This window comes from Belonocnema kinseyi, chromosome 10, assembly GCF_010883055.1.
Source record: "Belonocnema kinseyi isolate 2016_QV_RU_SX_M_011 chromosome 10, B_treatae_v1, whole genome shotgun sequence".
In the NCBI taxonomy this organism is placed as follows: Eukaryota; Metazoa; Arthropoda; class Insecta; order Hymenoptera; family Cynipidae; genus Belonocnema; species Belonocnema kinseyi.
Window position 1 is genome coordinate 51533367 of NC_046666.1, and position 26295 is coordinate 51559661.

Sequence of the window (26295 nt, forward strand, 5' to 3'; positions counted from 1 at the left end):
TTGTTTTAAATTGGTTTTATATTTAAAATTATTTTGGAAAGTTTGTCAGAACTTCTAAATATCTGTCAAAATGAATTGAATTTTACCTACAATTTTTAGAAAATCCTGCAAATTTTAGAAAATTTCTTTACAATTTAGATGTATAAATAACAATTGAACATTTATTATTTGTAGGCGAAATTTCAGTAATTTTAAGAGTTATGTAGAAGTTTTGACAAGAAAAAAACTTGATGTAAAACTTGAAATGATAGCCTAGTATAAAACAAAATGTAGATTTTCGCAGGTTTTAAACAAAAATTAGATTCTTTTCAAGAATTATGAAAGGCTTCAAAAGAATAAAAACATTTTCTTAAGATTCCTAGGAAAATTAAAAATAACTTTTCATTTTGAAAAATTATTTTCCAGGAATATTGAAAACGTTTTTCAAAGATTTAAACAACATTTTCAAAAAATATTGTGGAAGATTTTAAGAAAACTGTCTAAAATTTGCATGATAATTTTTAATCTTTTTAAAACTCCTAAATATCTCTTAAAATAACTCAAATTTTTTCTATGTCAAATGTCTTTGACATTGTTTCAAATTCGTCTTTTTTATAGTAAATTAATCTTTTTGTCTAAAAATTCAGCACTTTTAGTTAAAAATTTAACTTTTTGGTTCAGAATTCTTGAATTTTGTTTTAAAAAATTCTTCTTTTTAAGTTTCGAATTCAACTTTTTTGTTCAAAATGCTTAAATTGTTGTCGAAAATTTGTCTTTTATGGCAGTTATTAAATCTTTTTATTCAAAAATTCATCTTTTTTAGTTGAAAATTCAACTTGTTTGTTCAGGATTCTTCAATTTTGTTAAAAAATTTTCTTTTCAAGTTGCAAATTCAACGTTTTTGTTCAAAATTCTTGAATTTTGTAAAACATTTATCTTTTCTGGAAGCAAATGAATCTTTTTATTTATAAATTCATCTTTTTGAGTTGCAAATTCAACTTTTTGTTTCGAAATTCTTGAATTTTGTAAAACATTTATCTTTTTTGGTAGTAAATGAATCTTTTTATTTATAAATTCATCTTTTTGTGTTGCAAATTCAATTTTTTGGTTCAAAATTCTCAAATTTTGTAAAACATTTATCTTTTTTGGTAGTAAATGAATCTTTTTATTTATAAATTCATCTTTTTCAGTTAAAAATTCAACTTTTTGGTTCAAAATTCTTGAATTTTCTAAATAACTTGTCAAACATTTGTCTTTTTTTGGCAGTAAATAAATCTTTTTGTTTATAAATACATCTTTTTGAGTTGCAAATTCAACTTTTTGCTTCATAATTCTTTGAAATTGTTTCAAATTCGTCTTTTTTATAGTAAATTAATCTTTTTGTTTAAAAATTCAGCACTTTTAGTTAAAAATTTAACTTTTTGGTTCAGAATTCTTGAATTTTGTTTTAAAAAATTCTTCTTTTTAAGTTGCGAATTTAAATTTTGAGTTCAAAATTCTTGAATTTCGTCAAACATTTGTCTTTTTCGGTATTAATTTAATCTTTTTATTTATAAATTCTTCTTTTTTAGTTGAAAATTCAACTTTTTGGTTGAAAATTCTTGAATATGGTTAAAAATGCGTCTTTTCAGTACATAATTAATTTCTGTTAAAAAAATCATCATTTCGGTTAAGAATTAACCATCTAGGTTTTAGAGTTGAACTTCTTTATTACAACTGCATTGTTTGGTTGATGATTCGAAATTGTAGTTAAAAATTCATCTTTCTGGTTGAAAATTGAACTGTTTTGTTGAAAATTCCTTTTTTTTTGTTAAAAAATTACCTTGGTAATTGAAAATTGACCTATTCCATTTTTTGTAAAAAATGTTTCTTTTTTAATCAAAAATTTAACTTTTTGTTAAGATTGAACGATTTTCATAAAAATTATTTTTTTAAAATTTAACTTTTGATGAATTGTCAACCAAAACATAAATAATTAAGTTAATAAAATAAATTTTCAACAAACAAGACGAATTTTTAACTAAAGAAGACAAATTTTCAAACAGAAATTGAATAATTAAATTTTCAGTCAAAAAATGGATGTTCAGCCAAAGAAAATTAATTTTTAACTAAAATTCTAGAACATTTAACTGGAATATTTAACTTGAATAGCATTTTCATTTTCAATTTAAGAAAGACATTATTTTCAACCAAAAAAGAAACTAAATTTTCAATAAAATATCTCATTTCTCACACAAAGAAATGAATCTTTAATTAAAAGTATAAATCTTCAACAGAAAACAAAATAATTTTCAACAAAAGAGTTAAAGAAAAGGTTAAATTTTCTTTTGAAAAAATTAACTTTCAATCAGGCTCATAAATTTACAAACTAAAATGATCAATCTTAAATTGGAATAGTTGAATTTTACACATACAAAAAAATAAACTTTCAATCAATAAGATTACTTTGCTCAAAGAAGAAAAAAATGTTTACAAAAATTACATGAATTTTCTAAAAAATAATTTAGTTCTTAAATAAAAAACATCAATTTTCAACAAAATAGTTGAATTTTCATATAAAAAAAGATGAAATTTCATCCAAAAATAGAATATTTGACTCTTCCGTTAAAAATTTAATTCTTAACCAAAAAAATCGGGTTTTCAGATAAATAGTTAAATTTTCGGTAAAAAGACTCCTCTTCATCAAAAGAAAAAAAAACAAGTTTTCAATTAAATAGCTCATTTTCAAGCAAGTAAATTCATTTCTCATGTGAAAGATGAATTTTCTACTGAAATGATGAATGTTTAACAAGAATACTTGAATTTTCAATCAAAAAGAAGAATTTTTAAAAAAGGAAATTAACTTTCACAGGGAAAAATAATTTTCTACCAAAAAAGTCGATTTTTTACGAAAGTAGTCCATTTTTTAAACAAAATACGTGAATTTTCAATGAAATAAATGAATTTATGACCAATAATATTAATTTTCTACAAAAAACTTATTTTCCACAAATTACATGCATTTTCAAAAAAACAATGTAGTTTTCAAATAAAAAAAATATCAATTTTCAACTAAATAGTAGAATCTGCATCCAAAAAAGATAAAATTTCTACCAAAAATATAATAGTTGAATTTCCCGATAAAAATATAATTCTTTACAGAACAAATATAGGATTTTCAGAAAAATAGTTAAATTTTCTACTAAATTATTTAAATTTTTAGCTGAAAACTTGATTTTCAACAAAGTAAATATATTTTTAAAAAGAGATGAATTTTAAATTAAAACAAAGAGTCCTCCAACAGCAAAATTAATTTTGAACAAATAGATTTAGCTTTTACAAAGAAATCGTCTCGAAATATGTATAAAGTTTTGCAAGTTTAATATAAATAATGGTTTTTTTCAGTTTCTACGGATTGAATTAAAATATTTTATAAAGAAAGGTTTGATGAACTATATTGTGTAATATTCCTAGAAATATATTAGCACCATTGAGTAATCAAATAATTAAATAATAGTGAAATCATCATTAATCATTTCTTGAATTTGTCTCTTTTGAATTTGAATAATTCGAAACCCAAATTTTATTTTATCATCTTATACTTAACATTTGGTGTAAATTCGATTAATGTAGGAATTTGCAAATAAAAAGTACATTTTTTAACTAAATCGTTGATTTTTGACAAAAAAAATCAATTTTACAACAAACTAATTCATTTTTAACTAAAATGATGAATGTTCAACTTAATAAGTCACATTTTAAAACAAAAATATGAATTTTAAAATAAAACAATGAATCTTTGACTGGAAAAGGTGAATTTTTAACTAAAAACACTAATTTTGACCAAAAAGAAGTTTTTACCAAAATACTTCAATTATCAACCACATGGTTCAATTTTCAACCAAAAAAAAAACCATTTGCATCCAGAAATTAAATTTTTAGTTAACAAAAAATTAATTTTCCATGTTAAAACAACAAATTTTCAACCGCAATGATGAATTTTTTAGTTAAATTTTTGAATCCTAAACTGGAATAAATTAATTTTTAACAAAAAGGAAAAAAGCACAACTAAAAAAATAATCTTAACCAAACTATTGAAATTTCCTATCAAATGGCTTAAATCTTTGACTGGGCTAGTTGTATTTCTACAAAAAAATACAAGTTAAAAAAAATACAGGAATTTCCAACTAAAAGAAAAAATAAATTGTCAACTACAGATTGAAGTTTTAATTTTTCATAAAAAAATACATTTTCAACCAAAACGGTGAATTTTTAACTAAAAATATGGAATACTTCATAGGAAAAGTCACATTTTCAGTTTAAAAAAATGTTAAATAAAAAAAAAACTAACTTTTAAGCAAATATTTACGTTTGCGAACGATGTGATCAATTTTAAACTGAAAAACTTAATCTTTAACGGGAATAGTCGAATTTTAAAACAAAATTTAATGATTCAACTAAAATGAATATTAATTGACTAGAATAGTTAAATCTTTAACCAAAAAGATCAATTTTCGACCAAAAAATTAAGTTTGCACAAAAGAGTTTAACCTTCTGGCAGTTAATTAAATTTTCATTCCAAAGAAGATGAATTCTGAACTAAAAATGTACTGGTTGATATATTCACAAAAAAAAGGTATTTAATTTTTAACCAAAAACATTTGAATCTTACCACAGAGAACAAATCTTCAACAAACTATAAAATTTCAACTAGATACTTAAATTTTTAACTAAAAGCGGTCAAATTTTAGCCAAAAATAGAAAAGTAAAAATTTCAGTTACAATTATTATTTTTAATAAAAAAAAGAGAAGAAATTTAAAGAAAAAATCTCATTTTTCAACCAAAAAGGTGAATTTACGATTAAAATTACGAATCTTCAATCGGAAAAATTAATTTTCAAGAAAAGAGTTTAACTTTCGACCAAGTAATTAAGTTTTGATTCCCGAAAAGATTAATTCTAAAAAAAATGTAGTAGTTATATTTCTACCAAAAATGATTGCAATTTTTAATAAAAAAATCGTCGAATTAAAACAAAAAGATGAAATTCTAGTCAAGATGATTAATTTTCTACAGAAAAAAAATCAACAAAAAAAACGAATTTGCAACAAAATATAAACATTTAGTTAAATTTTTAGTTAAAAACTAATTTCAAGCCAAACAAAATAAAAATTTAACAAAATAGTTAAGTACAGTAATATAGAGATACGTTTGCAAACAAAGAATCATTTTTATTAAATTTTATATTGTAATTTAAACAAAAAATTAATCACACAATCGAAGTAATTCCGTGACTTTAAAAAAAATTCCCTGCCAATTCCAGTTTTTCCAGATAAAAATGACACCCTGTTTTAAACTCATGTAGTTGAAGTACCAAGAAAAAAGAGGTAAATTCCTAACGAAACATGTAAAAAAAATGTATATTATAATTCAGAAATATCTGCTCTTCAAAATATTACATCTACTCTGACTATTTGAAATACTTTCTTTTCCTAAAATTTGGAAGAAGGAACTTTTAAATTGTGACGAACTTTGACTTGGATCGGATTTTTTAAACTCCTTTCTTCTAAATCCGAGTTTTAATTCTATTAAAGATTCCCTTTCCATGTCAAAAATTCCCTATTCCAAAAGAAAATATATTTTTTACCAAAATCGCCGCTTCTGAAATAATGTAAGTAATTATTTAAACAATAAAATTCTTACTTGATACGTTACGCCTGGCTTATGATTGGCTCGTAATATATTAATTATGCTCTCGGCTGACCTAACTGGAACAGTACTTTTTTCCACAACTATTTTGTTCTCTGTTGCTAATTCCGCGATCATTCTCGCAGCACCCTCGACGTATTTAAGATCGGCTGCTCTTCCCTTGCCATTGCCAAAGTTCTTCGTTGGAGTATTCACGGAAATAAAAATTATATCGGCTTCTTTGATCGACTTCTCGATGTCCGTTGAAAAGAAAAGATTTTTTCCCCGGCACTTTTTCACAACTTCGTCTAAACCTGGTTCGTAAATCGGAAGTTTGTTAGAATTCCACTGCGCTATTCTTTCTTTACTTTTGTCAACAACAGTCACTTGGATTTCTGGACACTTGAGAGCTATAACGCTACATGTTGGACCTCCTACATATCCAGCACCAATTCCACAAATTTTTTTCGGAGTCATAGTAAAATTTTTTTCTAAAACAAAACAAAAAGCGTTTATGATGAATTACATTTTTTAGTTTTTTGAATTTTATTGTCTATGAAGGATCCAGTTTTTGGAAAAGTTACCAAGTTTTATATTTACTTTGAGTAATCACATTTTTTATTACAGGGTGGTACAAGAGCTTCATTTTCAAAATTCCCTGATTTTTCCCTGACCTATTTTTTTATTTTCTCTAACCAGTAGCATTTAACGAGCAGCATTTTTAACATAGAATCTTTTAAACGCAGAATAAAACAATACGCTTTACATGAGCTCATCAATTTATGTTAGGTGGGAAAAAATTAATTTTCATATAACATTAAAATTAATTATTTATCTAAAAATTCCCTGTTCCCTTTTTATTTAATAATCTCAGATTTGTACATGTGTTCACGAATTCTTTAGCTACAATGTTTGAATTTAAAAGCTTAATAAAATAATTATTTTGCAACTACAATGTTTCCTTGGCAAATTTATTTTTCACTATATTGTGATTGTTGAAATGGTTCTACTTTTCAAATTGAAACATTTTCGGACAGCATTTTTCAACTGTACAATATTTTTTAAATATTTATTATTGAAACTACTGTAGGATTTTAAAATTTACACAAATTCAATTTCATAGACATAATTCCTCATAATAACAAAAAAAAATTACTTAACATTATTTCTCTGCTACAAACATTTGGGTTGAAAGTTATTTTTTATACAGACAGATTGTTTAAAAAATAAATTAAAATTAAATTGAATGAAAAAATAAAAAAATTTAATTTGATTACATATGAGTCACTGAAAAAATAATTTACTTTTTCTAATAGATTGTTATTGGTTCTTCATCGATTGTTCTTCGTTAAAATAAAATTATGTTTTAAGAAGACTGGAAGATTTATCAATAGGTATTAATAAAAGTAAATAAAACTCACTGATGAAGACCATCATTGTGTGCCGAAACGTGTGAAACAACTTAATTAGTTTCAATTCACTTAACCCTAAATCCAACAAGTTACATCAACAATTTCTACAACCAAAATTTAACATTTAAAAATTGAAATTTATGTATTCATTTCAATAATAAACAAAGATGAGTTTTCTACCATTAAAGATAAATTCTCAATCCAAAAAGACGATTTTTTAACATAACAGTTTTTAATTCTCGACAACAAAATAAATTTTTAAAGAAAATAGTTCAAATTTCAAGAAAATATTAAAATTGTTAACGAGATTTTGAACTTACAATCTGCAAAGATGAATTATTAACAAAATGGTCGATTTTCAAACATAAAAGACTGACTGTTGGCCCAAAATTCAAATATTAAAAAAAAATAGTTTTTCTATTATTTTAAGAATCAAAATATTAAGACTGATGCCATTTCAAACAAAAAACATTATTCATTATGGAAAATGTTGAAATTCACATAAAAAAATTAATTTTAAAGATGTTTTTTGTAATTGAATAACCGTAGTTTTGAAACTAAATTTTTCTATGACTGAAATCGTAACAACATTTTTTTGTAAAGAAGACATTTTTTAAACAAATAATTGTTTTTTAAGATTATTTAGTTATTTTAAACTTGGAAGCAGAAGAGTTGTAGAGAATGTTGTGCCGAAAACAATGAGCCGTCATTTATTAAAATATAATAATTTTTTCAAAATTGGTAAGAAGTGACGGTCAGAACAAATTCAAATGCAAAAAACATGGTCAAAATTAACCTTTTTGTGAATTTCAACATTTTCCATAATAAATAATGTTTTTTATTTGAAATGACATCAGTTATAATATTTAGATTCTTAACACTCAAACGGGAGACTCCAACCGAGCATACGTAAACAGTACACTGGTGCGAATTGGTTTGTTTGCAATGTTAATATTAAATATTTAATTTATTGAATATATGACAAACAACTAGCATATACCACACATATTTAACAGTTATATTTAATATATACGGGGATAATCCGCTGCAACTGTATTTGCATAAATGCCAACAAAATGAAAAAACTTCGGGTGCGAATTCGCACCAGTGTACCGTTTGAGGTTTAAAATCATAGAAAAACTATTTTTTTTTTAAATATCTGACTTTTGGCACAACCACCTTAAACATCAATTTTCAACCAAAAACACATCTTTTAAATAAAATACTAGAATTTTCAACAATAAAATTCAATTTTTAACAACATAGCTGAACTTTTAACCAAATACTGGATTTTTCAGCCTACAAAGACGAATTTTCAACCCAAATAGTTGAATTTTGAACAAAAAGATTAATCATCAAGGAAAGATGTAACAGGTAATATTTCAAGAACAACGAAAACAAATTTTGAAATAAAATGATGAATTTTCCAACCGAAAAGACCAATTTTCAACAAAAAGATGAATTCTTACCAAAAAATGTAGTTTCATTCAAATTGTTGAACTTTCAAGTCGAAAGACGAAATCCGAAATATACATTTTCAAGAAAAAAGTAAAATTTCAACATAACAGTTGCATTTTAACCAAAAAAAGAGGAAATTTCAAACCAAGCAGATTAACTTTGTACCAGAAGAGACCAATTTTCAACTATGAAAATATATTTTCAACAAAATAGTTCAATTTTAAACTAAAAAGATGAACCACCAATTTAAAAATATATATTTTTAACAAAGTATTTCAACTTTTACACCAGTAGTTTAATCTTCAATCAAAAAAGATCAATTTTCAATAAAATAGTTAATATTTAAAGGAAAGAGATACATTTTCAACTAAAATGATGAATATTAAACTGGAATAGTTCAGTTTTCGGTTTAAAAAAATTAATTATAAACCAAAAATAAACAAAAATTTCAACCAAGGAGACGAATTTTCGACTAAAATGATTAATCTTCAACAAAAATAATTTTTTAACAAAGTCGTTCAACATTCAAATAAATAATACAATTTTTAATAAAAAAATACATTTTGAAGGAATAATGTAATAGTAGATATTTTAAAAGAAAAGATATATATTTTTAATTAAAAATAGATGAATTCAACAACAAAAAAAGAAGTTTTCAACAAAATAGTTGAATTCTCGGCCAAAAAAGATCATTTTCAACCAAAAAATTGCAGTTTTATCAAGAATAGATGATATTTCTACTAAAATATATGGATTCTTAAACGAAAAAGATGAATTTAAAAAAAAAAGTTGAATTTTCACACAAAAACGATATCAATGTAATTTTCAAACACCAAAATATGAATTAACAACAAAAAGTTCACTTTTTATCGAAACAAAAAATAGTTATTTTTCAATAATTAATTTATTAAAATTCAAAATAGTTTAATTCTGAACCTAAAAAGACAAATTTTTTACAAAACAGTTGAATTTTCAACCAAAAAGGATGTTTTAATAAAAATATTGAATTTTCAACCAATTAATAAAATTTGTAACTAAAAATATACTCGTCAGGAGGAAACAATTACAAAAAAAGAGCAAGCCAAATAAATCACTGACAAAAATATTATGTTAGGGGAACCACAAAACTTAATTTTCAAAATTCCCTCATTTTTCCCTGATACATTTTTCGTTTCACCTAACCACTAATATTAAAAGACCCGAATTTTAATCTTACAACTTTTTTCATACATAATCTTTTATAGATGGAATAAAAATAATAATATTAATATAAAATAATAATAATAATAATATGATGTAATTTTAAAAATCAAAATAATACGTATTATGGATGTCATTTAAAATCAAATAAATTATTTTTAATTAAAAAAATTTTAAGCTTAAAAAAACATTTACTTGAACAAATGTTTTTAGCAAATTAATTTTTTCTTACCATCGCTTCTTACTAACGTTTGAAAAATTGTTGACTTTTAGTAAATGGTTGCTCGTTTGTTCGGGGAAAACATTCTCTACAACTTTACTCTTTACAGTTTTGAAAGTAAAGTTTTTTAGAGCTTAAAGTGTTGAAACAATTTTTTTTTTAAATAAAACATTTTTAAGCAAATAATTATATATTTGAAGAACAATCATTCGAAAATTGGAAACAGTTGAACTTTAGGGAATTTTTTCTCCGAAAAGAAAACATGATTTATTAAAACTCACCTTTTTTTTGTAATTCTTAAGAGGTAACAGTAAGGAAAAATTAATTTAAAAGAAACTAATTGTTACTGAATTAATAATTTTATAAAAGTATTAAAAAATTAACCTGACTTTTGTCACGATAACTACTCACAAAACTTAATGATAGAATATATTAAAAGTCTCTATCTATAATTGCTTTGACAATGATACACTTTTTATAACAGGAGTTCTTAGATAACGATAGTAATTCTTAAAATGCACGGATGATTAAATGCTTCCTTAGAATGATAAACGTGACCCTCCATTCCCCAGGTTCTTCTAAAGCCGAATTAAGATTATTTTCTAAAATTCCCGTCCCATGTCCAGAATTCTCTGTTCCAAGTCAAATAATAATTTTTATGGAAATTCGATGCTTTAAAATCCAAATTATCTAATGAAAATTTCTATTATAATTTAAAAATTTAGTTATTCCTTTTTTATTTTAATTTGGAAACAAAGTTTTGATTCTGGAAAATTTTTATTTATAAAAAAAATAACATGTTAATTCAAACAAATTCTGATTTGGAACAACGAATTTTTAAAATCTGACAATTTTTGACTTGGAACAGGGATTTTTTGTTGTAAATTCCGTTTATATAAATGAGAATTAAAATCATTTTCCAACATTTCCCACCCTACATCATTAATTTTCAAAACTTCCTACCCCCAAGTCAAAATCATAATTATTTTCTAAAATTCCCTGTCCTAAAGCCTAAATTATAATTAATTACGGGATTTAAAAAAATATTTAATGTATTTATTCCCCGTTCAAAATCAGAATCAGAATTATTTGAGAAAATTCCTTATACCAAGTCACAATTGAATTAATTTCCAACATTTTATATTCTAAGATAAATTTATATTTATTTACAAAATTTGCTATTAAAATTAAAACTCCCTTTTCCAAAATTTAGTGAACTGTGATGAATTTTGACCAGGAAAAGTTTTTTTTTTAATTCCCTTCTTCGAAATCAGAATTGAAATTCTTTTCCGACTTTCCGGGTTCGAAGTCAAATTACAATTTTTTATAATAATATAATATATAATATAATAAATTATAATTCTTATCGAAAATTCATTTTCTAAAGATAATTTGCGGTGAAAATGATAATAATAGAAATTCCTCTTCCTAAAGTAAAAATTATCATCCTTAATGAAATTTTCTCTTCTAAACTAATCATAAAATTAAAATAAAAATTCTTTACGGAAATTCCCAGTTCTAAATCAAAATAATAATTTTTTGTAAAAATTGCTTGATCTACAGTAAAAATTATTATTTTTGTGTGGAAATTGCCAGTTCCTACTCAAAATTATAATTCTTAATGAAATTTCCTGTCCGAAAGTAAAAATTAAAATTCTTGAAGGAAATGTCTGTTCCAAGCCAGAATAATTATAATTCTTTGAGAGATTTTTTATATTTATTTTATTTATTTCCTATACCAAATCAGAATTATAAATCTTTCGAATAATTCTCTGTTCCAGAGCCGAAATTATAATTATTTACTTAAATCCCCTTTCCCAACTTGGAATTATAATTCTTTTAGAAAATTGGCTGTTCCAAGACAGAATTGTAATTCTTTTGAAAAATGGTCTATTCCAAGGGAGAGTGATGATTTTCTCAAAAATTCCCTGTTGCAATTCGGGTTACACCCGTTCCTAAACATTTTTTTTCTACACAAAATATATTATACACAAGTATACTGATCATATGTTTCCCACACAAAACTTTTTCTACGCAAAATGTTTCCTACACATAATGTAATACTGTTATATTTTTCATACACAAAATTTTTTCTACGCATAATATTTCCTACACAGAATTTAATATTGTTTAATAGTTTTATTTTTTTCTTACACAAAATATTTTCTACACAAAACATTTCCTGCACAGAATTTAATACTGTTATATTTTCCCTACACAATACTTTTTCTACACAAAATGTTTCTCACGCAGAATTTAATACTGTTATATTTTTCCTTCACAGAATTTTTTCTACACAGAAGATTTCCTATACAGAATTAAATATTAATATTTTATTCTCAATATAGTCTCTACATGACATATTTAAAACAGTACATAAAATATCTTTTACAAAAAGTAGATCCTACACAAGATGAAATGATTATAGCTTTTATATTAAATCTTGTTGCTGCTATAAAGAAAATATTCTGAGTGAAGATAAACAAGCAATTCTACACACAAGCATTATGTAAAAAGCTTTACCTACACAAAACATATTTTAAATTGTGTAGGAAAAGGTTTACACTTAGTGCTTGTGTGTAGAATATTCCTGTTTTTCTTTACTCAGAATATTTGCTATATAGCAGCAACAAGATTTAAATTAAAACTATAATTATTTCATCTTGTGGAGAATCTACTTTTTGTAAAGAATATTTTACGCACTGTTTTAAATATGTTATGCAGAATATATTTTGTGCGGGAAAAATATTCCACATTACATTTTCGTGTACAAGGTTTAGGGTTACACTTGTTCTGACACAATTTTATTCTACACAAAATATATTTTACACAAGTTTAATGATCATATTTTTCCTACACAAAACTTTTTCTACACAAAATATTTCCTACGCATAATTTAATACTGTTATATTTTTCCAACAAAAAACTTTTTTTACAAAAATTTTTTCTACACAGAATTTGATATTGTTAAATACTTTTATTTTTTCCCTACACAAAATATTTCATACACAGAATTTAATACTGTTATATTTTTCCTGCACAACATTTTTTCTTCGCAGCAGATTTCCTACACAAAATTTTTTCTACACAGAAGATTTCCTACACATAATTTTATATTGTTTAATACTATTATTTTTTTGCTACACAAAATATTTTCTACACAGAATTAAATAGTAATATTTTATCATCAAGATAGTCTCTAAACATTGTACCAAAAAATATTATGCGTAAAATTTTTCCTGCACAAAATATATTCTACATAACATTCTTTAATAATGTGTAACAAAAGTGTCCTAACTAAGTCTACTTTTAGAGTTTTTACGTATCTCAACTCTTTTGAAAAAATATTAAAATTTTCAGTTTCAGGCGACCTAATTGCGATAGTTAAATAAAAAATACCAGTTCTGACAAAAAATACCTAAAAAAATATTTTTTATTACTTTTTAAAAGGTTGGATTCCTTCTAAGAACTTTCTTTCGTTTCTTACATCCTTGAGCTCAAAATAAGAATTTTTGATTTTCACATTCTCATCAGGGCAGGTATTAGGTTTGTGTAAAATTTGAACCCTTCAGTTTTTGTCCAATGTCCACGTTTTGAGAACCCCTGATTTCGAAAAACAGGTTTTTACGAATGTGCCTGTCTGTCTGCATGTCTGTCCATCTGTTTCCACAATAACTTTTGAAAAAAATAATCTTGTCATCTCTGTACGGTTATTCATAGTATTCCAAAAGTCGAACAATTTATCCTCATGACTTTTTTCATAAAATCAAAAATTACCAGAGTTGTAGCATTTACAAAATTCCAAAAAACACACGAAAATGAACATTTTAAGCCAAATAACAAACGATATGAAGAAAAGTCAACAGAAGCAAAATGTTGCTTTTTGAATGCCCTACATTTTGGTAGCATAAAAAATAATGAAAAATCCAAAAATTAAATTTTTGCGCCAAAGTGTGCAAAATACGGTAAAATATGACAGAAAAAAAATTGTGCATTTGAAAAAGATCTACAAATTTGGTATTATATTTTTATTGTATATATTCTGTGTTGAAAATATTTTTCGTAGGAAAAAAATAATAGTATGAAACAATATAAAATTATGTGTATGAAATCTTCTGTGTAGAAAAAATTATGTTCAGGGAAAATATAACAGTATTAAATTTTTTGTAGGACAAATTTTGTGTAGAAAAAGTTTTGTGTAGGAAAAATATAACAGAATTAAATTATGTGTAGAAAATATTTCGTGTAGAACAAGTTTTGTGCAGGAAAAATATGAAAGTATTAAATTCTATATAAGAAATATTTTGCGTAGAAAAAATTTTGTGTAGAAAAAAAAATTATAGTATTAAACTCTGTGTAGGAAACATTTTGTGTAGAAAAAGTTTTGTGAAGGAAAAATATAAAAGTATTAAATTTTGTGTAGGAAATATTTTGTGTACAAAAAATGTTGTGTAGGAAAACTATAAAAGTATTAAATTCTGTGTAGGAAATATTTTATATAGGAAAAATATAAAAGTATTAAATTCTGTGTAGGAAACATTTTATGCAGGAAAAATATAATAGTATTAAATTCTATGTAGGAAATATTTTGTGTAGAAAAAAATAAATAAAATTATCAAACAACAGTAAATTCTATGTAAGAAATATTCTGTGCAGAAAAAAATGTGTGCAGGAACAATATAACAGTATTCAATTCTGTGTAGGAAACATATGATCAGAATACTTGTGCACAATATATTTTGTGTAGAGTAAAATTGTGTAAAAAGAGAGTTTTCCCTGCAATTCAGAATTAAAGTAACAAAATATATAAATTTCCGGTCATTTTCTGGCTTTTTCAAGGTGAACGAAATTCCCGATCCTTGCCTGGATTTTATTTCAAGTGAAATTACTTTCAGTGAAAAATCACCAATTAAAAGAAATTTAAATTGATTATTATTTTCCTGAAATCGAAATGCTGTCTATATGTAATATGTACGCAAAGTAATGTGACATTTTTAATTTTTATTAATTACTCATTACTAACACGTTTAAAAACATGTTTCTATAGGTTTTTCTAAAATTATTTTTCTATTATCTTTAGATTTCATTAACTGCAACTAGGAATGTTAAGGATCTCGGGGTTGGAATGCATCAATGCATGCAATACGAATATAAAAAAGTGAAAGCATTAGTTTAGAGCAGGAGGTTTTATTTTATTCAATTAAATGGATGCGTATTGAAGATTGGAATGAAGATGGCCTTAGCCGTGTTTAACCCCTTGAAAATTCCAGAATTTTCCGGGTATTTTTAGTTTTTTTCACATATAATTTTCTGTAGAAAATTCTCATTTTTCGTCTAAAATTTCAAAAAATTTGGTAGAAAATTTAACTATTTGTCATAAAAGTCAAATAATTGATTGAAAATGAAATTCCTTGTTAACAATTCTTCTTTTTGGTACAAAAATGGGTCTCTTTAAGTAGAAATTTGATAGATTTTTTATTAAAAATGATACCTCTTGACAGGAAAATAATGTTTTGGTTCAGGATTCAACTGCATTGTTTAAAATTAACGTGTTTTGTTGAAAATGAACTTTTTTGTTGGAAATTGACATATTCGGGTTAAATATTCAAACTGACTTGTAAGATAATCGTCTTTTTGGATTGAAATTTTGACAGTTTGATACAAAATCCAACTGTTTTGTTGAAAATGAACTTTTTGGTTGAAAAATCATATTTTTAAGTTGAAAATTCAAATGTTTTTTAGAGAATTCGTCTCATTAGCTTGAAAATTCAACAATTTGGTAGGCAATTAAATTATTTGGTTGCAAATTAATTTTTTGGTTAAAAAATAACTTTTATGTTGAAAGTTAATATTTTCGGGTGGAAACTTCAACTGTTTTTTTTCTTTTATCAAATTCATCTTCTTGGCTTGAAAATTTAACAGTTCATCTTTTTTTACTCTTTCATACTTGAAAATTCGCCTTTTTCGTTTTAAAATTAATCTCTTTTGGTAGAAATTTTATCTTTTTTGTGGATGAAAATGCATTTTATCATAAAATTGAACTTTGTGAAAATTCAACGCATTTGGTTGAAAATATTTTTTGAAAAATCATATTTTCAAATTAAATAGTTAACTGTTCTATAGAAAAATATTTTCATTTATGCATGAAATTTTTAACCGCTAAGTAGAAAATTCAACTCTCATGGGAACTTCGTCTTTGTGTTTTAAATATTCATCTCTTTTCGGAGAAATTTCAACTTTTTTTTATTGGGTTAAAAATGTAATTTTTTGTAGAAAAATAACTTTTTTGAAAAATTTTATATTCGGATTAAAAATTCAGCTATTACGTCGAAAAATCTTCTTTTTTTTATGCTTAAAATTTTAACCGCCTAGTAGTGAATTCAACAATTTTCTTGAAAATTTGTCCTTTTTAGTTCAATCAATTGCTTGGTTGGAAAATGATGAATTTTATTGAAAATTCACCACATTTGGTAGAACATTAATCTTTTTTGGCTAGAAATATAACTGTTTAGTTGAATTTGAATGTTTCGATGAAAAATTTTTTTTATTTCGAATATTTAGTTGAAATGGACCAGCTGTGCTAAAAATTCTTTTTTTCCATAAGAAATTCATTATATAAATTGAAAATTTATCTTTTTGCTTGAAAATTGAACTATTTCGTGAAATTGGTTTTTTTATTTAAAATTCAAATCTTTTTTGGTTGACATATCAACCACTATATTTCATTGTTTGAAATATAAACTGTTAGACTTTTTTATTGAGGATTCATTTTTTTTGGTCGAATCATTTGAGTTGAAAATTAATCTTTTTACTTAAAATTAAACTTTTTTTATTTTTTATTTGAATCTTCTTTTTTTTGAAAATTAAACGAATTGGTCAAAAGTGAAAATTTACTTTGTTGAAAATTCATTTTTAGATCGAAAATTCATTATTTAGGTTGAAAATTAATCTTTTTGCTTGAAATTTAAACGATGACGTTCAAATTTTGTTCACAAATTTTGTTTGGTTGAAATATCAACTACTATATTTCTAATCGAGAATTCATCTTTTCAGGTTGAAAATTCAGCTACTTGGTTGAAAGAAAAAAAAACTTTAACAAATATTTTTGTTGTTAAAAATTCATCATTTAAGTTAAAAATTAATATATTTTTTTTAATTAAACCATTTTATTGACAAATTAAACCACTTCTTATTGAGTATTTTTTTTTCGTTTCACTCAACTTGAAAATTAATCTTTTTTCTTGAAAATTAAACTGTTTTGTTCCGATTTTTGTCATTCATTTTTTCTTATTTTAAATTTAAATATTTGTTTACTGAAAATTAAACTACTAGGTTGAAAGTGGAAATATACTTTGTTAAAAATGCATTTTATTGGTTAAAGATTCATCAGTTAAGTTGAAAATGCTTTTTTTTTTAATTCTTCTTTTTTATAGAAAAATTATTCTGATGTTTAATTTCATTTATATATGTCTGTAATAAATACTTATGTATTTAAATTTTGAACAGTACACGTTTAAACTAAAACAGGACTATGCAATGCGTGTTGAAATTTAAATTTTAGATTGTTTATATACTTCCGCCTCTTTTGTTTCCAAGCTTTTATTCTGTTTTAAGCCTGATACTTCTTCATTCTTTTCCTTAGAAATTTTTCAGAAAAACTTATTACTTTTTGCTACCACAATATTTATTCAATAGAGACGTGAATTGCTACTAATTTAAAATTGAAAAGAGTCAGGAAGGATGTGGCTTATCAGCGGTCAGCGAGCAGACTGAAATAATTTGAAGTTCAATACGGAAATAGCTCCAGCTTTCGTAATAACCCTGTCTGATTATACGAAAGGAGACCATTTGCTGGTATAAAGCATACACAAGCAATTTTTTAAGATTTTTAATATTTGGGTGGACGATCTGACTAAATACTGAAACCCCGAATTCTGATTAAACGCCGCGTATATTGCTAATTAACAATAAAGTTAAATTCACACGAATTTATATGAGGTTTGTTTAAATTATTGATTTTGGTTAAGCAATAGATAAGAAGAACATATGACTTGATTTGTAGGAAATAAAAAATCTTTAAAATTACCCTTATTTAAATCCTCTGAGCCTAATAGTTTACGCTATATTAATTTGTTAATTAAGGATAGCGTCATTTCGATGAAGCCAGTATTTTAATTAATTTTTATTGGTACTGTAAATATTCTGATGAGATTTGGCTTATTCAGGTAAGATCTCCAATTCTTGGCATTCTGAATTGCTGGCATTGAATAAATTCACATCGATTTTTGACATATCAATAATTGGACTAAGGTTATAAGAATTAGTGCTCTTACTCTAGATCCCTAAAGTTCAAGTTTGAAAGTACTAAAAAATATTCGTTCTGGAATTTAAAATGAAAAAGTGCGGAAAGGGATTCATTTTTTTTAAACAATAAAAGTTCTACATAAATATCACCTTTTGATCAAATCTATTATTGTTTTTTTTTAAACTTCATATATTTTTTATAAATATTTAAGTTATAGCAATTTTTCGTTGCCAAGCATTCCCTTTTAATAATAAATCACGACGGTTTTAGTACAAAATAATTTGTTTGTAACAGTCAGGCAACTAAAATTCTGAAAGGTGTTATTTCAAACACTCAGTTCCTACACATTCCTGAATTAAAAAAAAAATTCTATCATAACGCGGTACAGTTCTACAAAATTGTTAATTGAAATTTGTTAAAATCTATTTTTATGAAACTAATATTTTGAACCTAGAAAATTTACAAAAAAAATATTCTCATTATCACTCGTCAAACATTATACTCCTTTTTTCAGTTGTTTTCGACAAATGTAATTATAAAAAGTATTATTATTTATAACAATTAGTTATTAAAAATGTAAAACACTTTGTAAAAATCTAAAAAGTTGTTTTCATTAAAGAAGCACTATCCCCTAGGTGATTCACGAAGTGAATAATTTTTAACATGATTTATTTTACAAAACATGTTATTATTTATAGAAAAAAAATCTGCCACCTCACTCAGCCATTTTTGGATTTCGAAATTCATAAAAAAAATGTGAACACTTTCAACATTCCACTATAACGATCTACAAACAAAAATTGATCTTAGTATTTTTTATAACAAAGAAAAATAATTGAAACCCAGGCTTCTCTGAAAACACGCTATCCTTAATTAACAAAATAATATCTCGTAAACTATTCGTCGCAGAGAGTTCAATTAAAAGTAATTTTAAAAAATTTTTAAATGCCCTACAAAAAGATAGAACTTTATTTTAAAGAATTATTTTTTACAAAAAACAACGCATTTTTAGCAAACTAGTTGAATTTTCAACCATAAAGATTATTTTTCTACTTAAAAAAGACGAATTTTCAACAAAATACATGAAATTTTAACCAAATAGTAGAGCTTTTACCTCAAAAAGATCAATTTTGAACCAAAAATAGAACAAGTAAATTTTTAGTTAAAACAATTCATTTTCAACCAGCAAAAAACAATCTTTAACAAAATAGTTAATTTTTCAACCAAAGAGATACATGAATTCTCAAAGAAAAGATAGTTGATATTTCTACCAAAAAAATATTATAATTTTCAATCAAAAACAGTTTAATCCTCTACCAAAACAGGCTGATTTTCGAACTAAGAAGAGGAATTTTTTAACAAAAGTGTTGAATTTTTAAACAATAAAATTCTTTAAATTATTAAACAAGAAAAATCGCACACAGATTGTTGAATTTCCGAGCCAAAACGACGAATTTTCTGAAAAATAGTTCTATCTGGTTCTACTAAAATAATTTGATTTGTAACCCCAAAGAAACGAGTTTTAAACAAAGTTATTGAATTTTCAACTAAAAACTATAAATTTACAAAAAATGGATTAATTAGATTTTCAGTTGAAAAAAGTAATCCTTGACATAAAAAAGCGAATTTTCAACAAGATAGCTTCATTTTCACACAAAGAAACTAATTTTTAACTAAAATGATAAACCTTTAACAAAAAATTACTTTTTAATCAAAAAGTGGAATTTTCAACAAATAAATAAATTTGTTATATAAAAAAGACCAATTAAAAAAAAACATGAATTTTCAAGTAAAAAATATCAACTTTCAACCGAAAATAAAGTAGTTTAATTCCCAACTAAAAAAACTTCTTTTAACTATACTCAAATAACATACTACTAATCAAATAGAAATAAATTTGTACAAAAAAGTTCAATTTTCATCCAAACATTTGAATTTTAACAAAGAAGATTAAGCATCTGCTTAAAAAGACAAATATAAAAAAAATAGTGCAATTATGTACAATAAAGTAACCATTTTTAGTAAAATAGTTGAATTTTCAAACAAGAAAAAAATTTTAGCCCATAAAAAAACCAAATTTTCTCAAAAATTTTAAATATTCACGGCAAAAATACGAATTTTCTACAAAAAAAGGTTCATTTTCAACCAAATAATGTAGTTGGATTTTTCACCAAAATAGAAGAATTTTTACCAACGTAGTTGAATTTTTAACAAAACAGATAAATATTCAAACAAAACTATTAAATTTCTACCAAAAAAGACGAATTTTCAACTAAATAGTGTAATTTTTAAATTGTTTGAAATACAAAAGACGAATTCACTACAAAATAGTTAGACCCTGAGTTCGATTTTTTAATCAAATAGTGGAATTTTCAACAAATAGATTAATTTGTTGCATAAAAAAGACCAAATAAAAAAAAACATTAATTTTCAAGTAAAAATATCAACTTTTAACAGAAAATAGTGTAGCTTAATTCCGAACTAAAAAAGTTACTTTTCAGCTATACTCACATAACATGCTACTAATCAAATAAAAAGAAATTTGTACAAAAAAGTTCAATTTTCATCCAAACATTCGAATTTTCAGCAAAGAAGATTGAGTTTCTACATAAAATAAGACACATTTTTTATAAATAGTGTAACGTTGAACAATAAAAAGAAATTTCTTTACAAAATAGTTGAATTTTCAAACAAACAAAAAATTTTAGTCCATAAAAAAACCACATTTTCTCCAAAATGTTGAATATTCACGGCAAAAAGATGAATTTTCTACAAAAAAGAAAGGTTCATTTTCGACCAAATGGTTGGATTTTTGACCAAAATAGTTAAAAAATTTACCAAAATAAAGGAATTTTTATCAACCTAGTTGATTTTTTAACGAAATAGAGCAATATTCAAACAAAATTAATAAATTCCACCCAAAAAAGATGAATTTTCAACTAAATCATGTAATTTTGAAATAAAAAAGACGACTTCTCAAAAAAATAGTTGAGTCCTAAATTGGATTTTCAACCATTGGATTTTCAACCATGAAAGATTTTTCAGTCAACAGGGAAAAAAATGTCATTTAAACTATTGCGTTCTCATGATCAAAAGGTGAATTTTCTGTAAAACAGTGGAATTTTCTAATCGAAAATATGATTTTAAATAAAAAATGTAAATTGTTAACCGAATAGTTGAATTTTTTACCAAATCAGTTCAATAATCATCACAAAAAGACGAATTTTCACCAAGATAGTTGAATATTGAACAGAAAATAGTATTTTTTAAACAAAGGTTTTGAATTTTTAAATTATTGAAACCGCCGATATGGCTTACAGTTAAAAAGCAATATGAAGTCCCTGAATAATATATTTTGGAAACTACCCCTTTTTTGAATAAACTTTCAACTATACAGAAAATGAAAAAAAAAACATTTTTCCTGCATAATAATATGCTTGAAGGTTTTTTATTGAAACATTCTTCTCTGAAAGTAATCTTTTTATTTAAAAACAAGAATAAATGTATTAGCTTTATTATATTGAACAGGATGTTGGAGTCCTTCGTTATTTTCAATGAAATAGATGTTTATTGAGTCATGGAATGAAGATATTAGATAGCCTTACCCACGTTTAACTTTTTTTCTATCACTATCACTATATTATATCAATCAGTTTATCTCAGGAAATACTCACGTGCAGATACTTTTAAATTTTTCTCTTCTTAGAACACTTCTGCCTCTTTTCCTGCCGAAATCTTCTTTTATTTTAAGTTTTTCATACTTTTTACACTATTTTCACTCAAATTTAAAATTTAAATAAAAGCAATAAGTATTCTGTAGTGATTTGAACTGATAATTTTAAATTAAAAAATATTCGGAAAGATTTGATAAAATGTTGGAGCGATTTATCAGCAGCAAGAAGATTAAATTTAATAGAGACAAGAGTAATCTGAAGTTCAGTACTGAAAGAAGCTGTGGCCTCAGTAAATTTAGAAAACCTATACGCTAGTTGGAAACTGAATAAGAACTGTTGGGTTTTCACTTATTGGCCATATTATACTTGCGGCTGGCACGTGCGCATATGCAACGCACCACTTCATTTCTACTAAGAGTAACAGCTCATATTTTACAAAGGGGCGTGACTAAATTAAGTAAAGGTTTTTTTTTAATACAATTTTTAACTACGTAATTCCTTTGTTAGGATCAATAAGATTTTACCCCCCTCTCCGTATCTTACGTAATTTCAATTAAAAAAAAATTAATTCACAACACAAAATATAACAGGGTGTACAACGATTCCTAGAAATAAATTTCAAGGTCTTTTCCTGGTTTTCCAGGTCTTATTTTTTACATCAAATATTTAAATAACCGATTGTTATACATATAAAAAATGACTCATTTAGTTTTTTATTGGCCAACAATTTATAAAGAAAGCATAATCATAAATAAACAAATACCTAATTTTTTGCAAACATAAGTAATATTTGTGAAATCTTTAGGAATATTTAAAAATCTCTGTAAAGTCTTTGAAATCCTTGGATTCTTTGAAATATGTGAATTTTTTTTTTATTATTTGAAATCTTTGTAAAATCTTTCTTTAATGTTTGTTCATGACAACTTCTGTATCGTGTGAAATCATTGAAATCCTCTGAAATATTCTCAAATTTCTTGGAAACTTTTGAAATTGTTTAAAACCTTCGAAATGTTCTGAAATCTTTTAAATTTTTTTAATACTTAAAATCTTTTGAAATCGTAATAAATTTTTTGAAATACTTTTTAAATCTTCCCTAAATCTTCTGTATTAATTTGAAATCACTGGAAAGTTTAAGACTTTTGTGAAATATTATGAAATTATCTGAATAAAATGTGAAGTTTAAAATCTTGGAAATTTGTTGTATTTTGGCTTACTTACCCTTTTTGAAATCTTTAAAATTCTTTAAATCTCTTGAAATCTTTATGAATTTTTCGAAATATTTGCAAAATCTTTTGAATTCGTTCGAAATCATTAAAATATTGGAAATCTTTTGAAATATTCTAAAACTTTTGAAATGTTTTAAAAACTTTGAAATCTGGCGAACTGTATCCTTTGTGAAATCTTTAAAATTCTTGTATTCTTATGACATGTTTGAAATTTTCATGAAATCTTCTAAATATTTATGAAACCTTTTGCATTCATTTGAAATCAATAAAATATTTTAAATCTTTGTTAAATATTTTAGAATCTTTTTAAAAAAATTGAAATCATTGCAAACCTTCGAAATGTTCTCAAATCTCAGAAATTTGATTTACTATGCCCTTTTTGAAATCCTTGATGCCTGGTGCACTGTACCTTTTTTTAAATTTGAATTTGAAATCTTTATGTTCTTATGAAATCTTTCAAATATTTTTGAAATCTTTGAAAACCTTGAAATATTTCTGAAATATTCGAAATCTTTGTGAAATTTTCTAAACAAAATTGAAATCTTTTAAAACTTTTCAAATGTTTCGAAATCTGGTGTATAGTACCCTTTTTTAAATCTTTGAATTTTAAATCTTTATGGCATTTTTATGAAATTTTTTTAATCTGTTGTATTCATTTGAAATCATTAAAATAATTGTAATCTTTGTGAAATCTTTTTAAAATCTTTGAAATCTTTGAGAAATGTTATGAAAGATCTATGAAATCTTTCTATCTTAATAATTGAAATATTCTCAAATTTATTGAAACCTTTTGAAACTGTTTAAAAACTTTGAAATCTAGTGCAATATACCCTTTTTGAAATTTTTAACATTTGTGAATAATTTTTAAATTCTTATGAATTCTTGGAAATACTTATGAAATCTTTCTGAAAACTTTTGTATGAATTTTAAATCATTAAAATGATTGGCATCTTCTAAAACGCTTTGAAATCATTTAAAATCTTTGTGAAATCTTTGAAATCTTGTCTACACGCCTTTTTCAAATCCTCGAATCCTTTTCCAGTCTGTGAAATTCGTGAACACTGTTCAAAATGTTCAAAATCCTTGTAAATATTATAATAGCTTTGGAATATTTTGAAATGTTTACAATTATTTTGTAAACCTTTAAAATCTGGTATGTACCCAAAAACCGAGTGGTCAACTTCTATAAAACTGTTCTAAAAGCAATACAAAAATTAAAATTCAAGGTTCTCGTGAGAAATTCAAGAAGATTTCTAGGTTTTCAATGTTCAAACATAAATTTAAGAATTCCAGGTTTTCAAGGTAGCTGGACACCCTGCATAATAAAAAATAGTAGAATTTAAACCAATAGACTTTCGTTTTGAAATAAGTTGGTGTTTCTTTACATGGGCTTTAGGGTCCAATAATAAAAAAACCTTGTTTTTTAATCAGACGTTTCGACTCATGAAGGAATCCTCTTCAGTTATTTAATTCAACCAAATTGATAATATTTCTACCAAAAGAATTAACCAAAAAAATAATAATTTTGTACCAAAAATCAGAAAATATTCAAAACTAATCTAAAGTGTCCATTAAAACTGAAAATTTTCATAATACAGGATCAATAAGTAAAAATAGACACCTAATTTTTAAGAGTACACGAAAAAATTAACCTTCGGAGGGTACGCTTTTGTTTTACAACAAAATTATTTCAATTTAAATATTGCAATCAAAAAGTTAAAAAATTGCTACATTTTCACCTGTTTAGAATGTAGAAAATTCAAAAGAATAAACTGAAAACAACCATTTAGTCATATTAACACAACCAATCAGGTATTTAACAAAGAGTGCTACATTTTCGAGAATTTCGTTCAGAAATTTTTTTTTGATAGGATTTTCTAAACCGCCATTTCTAAATCGGGAATTTCAATCCTAAAAAATTAATATTTTTAAACAGAAAATTTAAATTGTATACAATTCTTTAATAATAAAGGCAACAATTCTGTTTTTGACATTTGACCAAAATGTTTTAAAAATTATAAAAGGATTCTACTCATAATCCTTTGAGAATATTAAATGACTTTATATTTATTTATCTATTAATAAATTTAACGAATTTTCATCGTCACCAATTTAGTAAACTAAAAATTGCAAATTAGTAATTTTATTTGATGGTACAATTTATTTATGAATTTTTCTAAATATTATTGATAAAGAAAGTTTTAATTGTAAATGTTTTTAAATATTTTGAAATAATTATGTTCTTAAAATTTCGCTACCACGCTATAATTTGTAAACCTTTTAATTTTTTTAAAAAGAGAAAAATGAAATTATGGACAAAAATTTAGAAAATCTTAATTTACCAAGATTATACATCATCGGCAACAAAAAAATACCGTTATCGAAAATAAGATTCTGAGAAATTTTTCAATGATTGAGGTTTTATCTTAAAAGGTTAATTTTAATCTTTCAAGATTTCAATATAAGTCAAAAAAGAATCTGGAAGATTTTAAGACAATTTAAAAAAATTTTTAAAGATATACATTTTGTTAGGAAAGCTTTGAATTATTCCAAAAGATATTTCAATGTTTTAGAAATTTTAAAAATATGCAAAAATAATTAAAATTTTGAAACGGTTTCAAAAAATTGTAAACAAAATTTAAATTTATGAAAAATTTGAAATAAAATTTGAAGCCTTTCAAGGATTTTGAACGGTTTAGAAAAAACTTTGTTTTAAAGTTCCAGAAAAGATTTTAATTTATAATTTTATTTATTTCTTAATTTATAATTAATGTTAAGAAAATATTTTAAAAGATATAAACAGATTTCAAATTATTTCCTACAATTTCTGAAATGAATGTAAAAGATTTTAAAGCACAATTTTTCGGCTTAGCAATAGGGATTTAAAAACATTTTGAAACAAAAAATTCATAATCTTTTTAGGAATTTTGAAAGGCTTCAAGACTTTTTTTTATCAAATTATATTAACCATACAGTCATAAATATTTTTTAAACTGTCTCAAATTTTTCCTAAAATTTAGTAAAATCCCAAAGATTAAAATTTTGTTTAGAAATAGGCTAGATACTTTTTCGACATATCTGAATTCTTAAAAAATATTTTCGAATTTTCTTGCGAAACCTGCGAAAATTATATTTATATAAATTTAGAGCAAATAA

The 26295-nt window shown here is 24.3% G+C and overlaps 1 protein-coding gene across 9 annotated transcripts in view; it reads right to left on the bottom strand.

The window, feature by feature from the left end:
• The window catches only part of LOC117182233 (UDP-glucose 6-dehydrogenase), a 46442-nt gene that overhangs the window by 18973 nt on the left and 1174 nt on the right, over window positions 1–26295 (bottom strand). For 3 of the 9 annotated variants that reach the window (XM_033375326.1, XM_033375327.1, XM_033375318.1), the window contains exon 2: window positions 5660–6135. In XM_033375326.1, coding sequence (XP_033231217.1) covers window positions 5660–6121 — 462 coding nt within the window. In that variant the 5' untranslated portion in view covers window positions 6122–6135. Of the gene's footprint in view, window positions 1–5659; window positions 6136–21913; window positions 22521–26295 lie in introns of those variants that run through there. The other 6 variants (XM_033375321.1, XM_033375325.1, XM_033375322.1 and 3 more) reach the window with 5 other exon arrangements.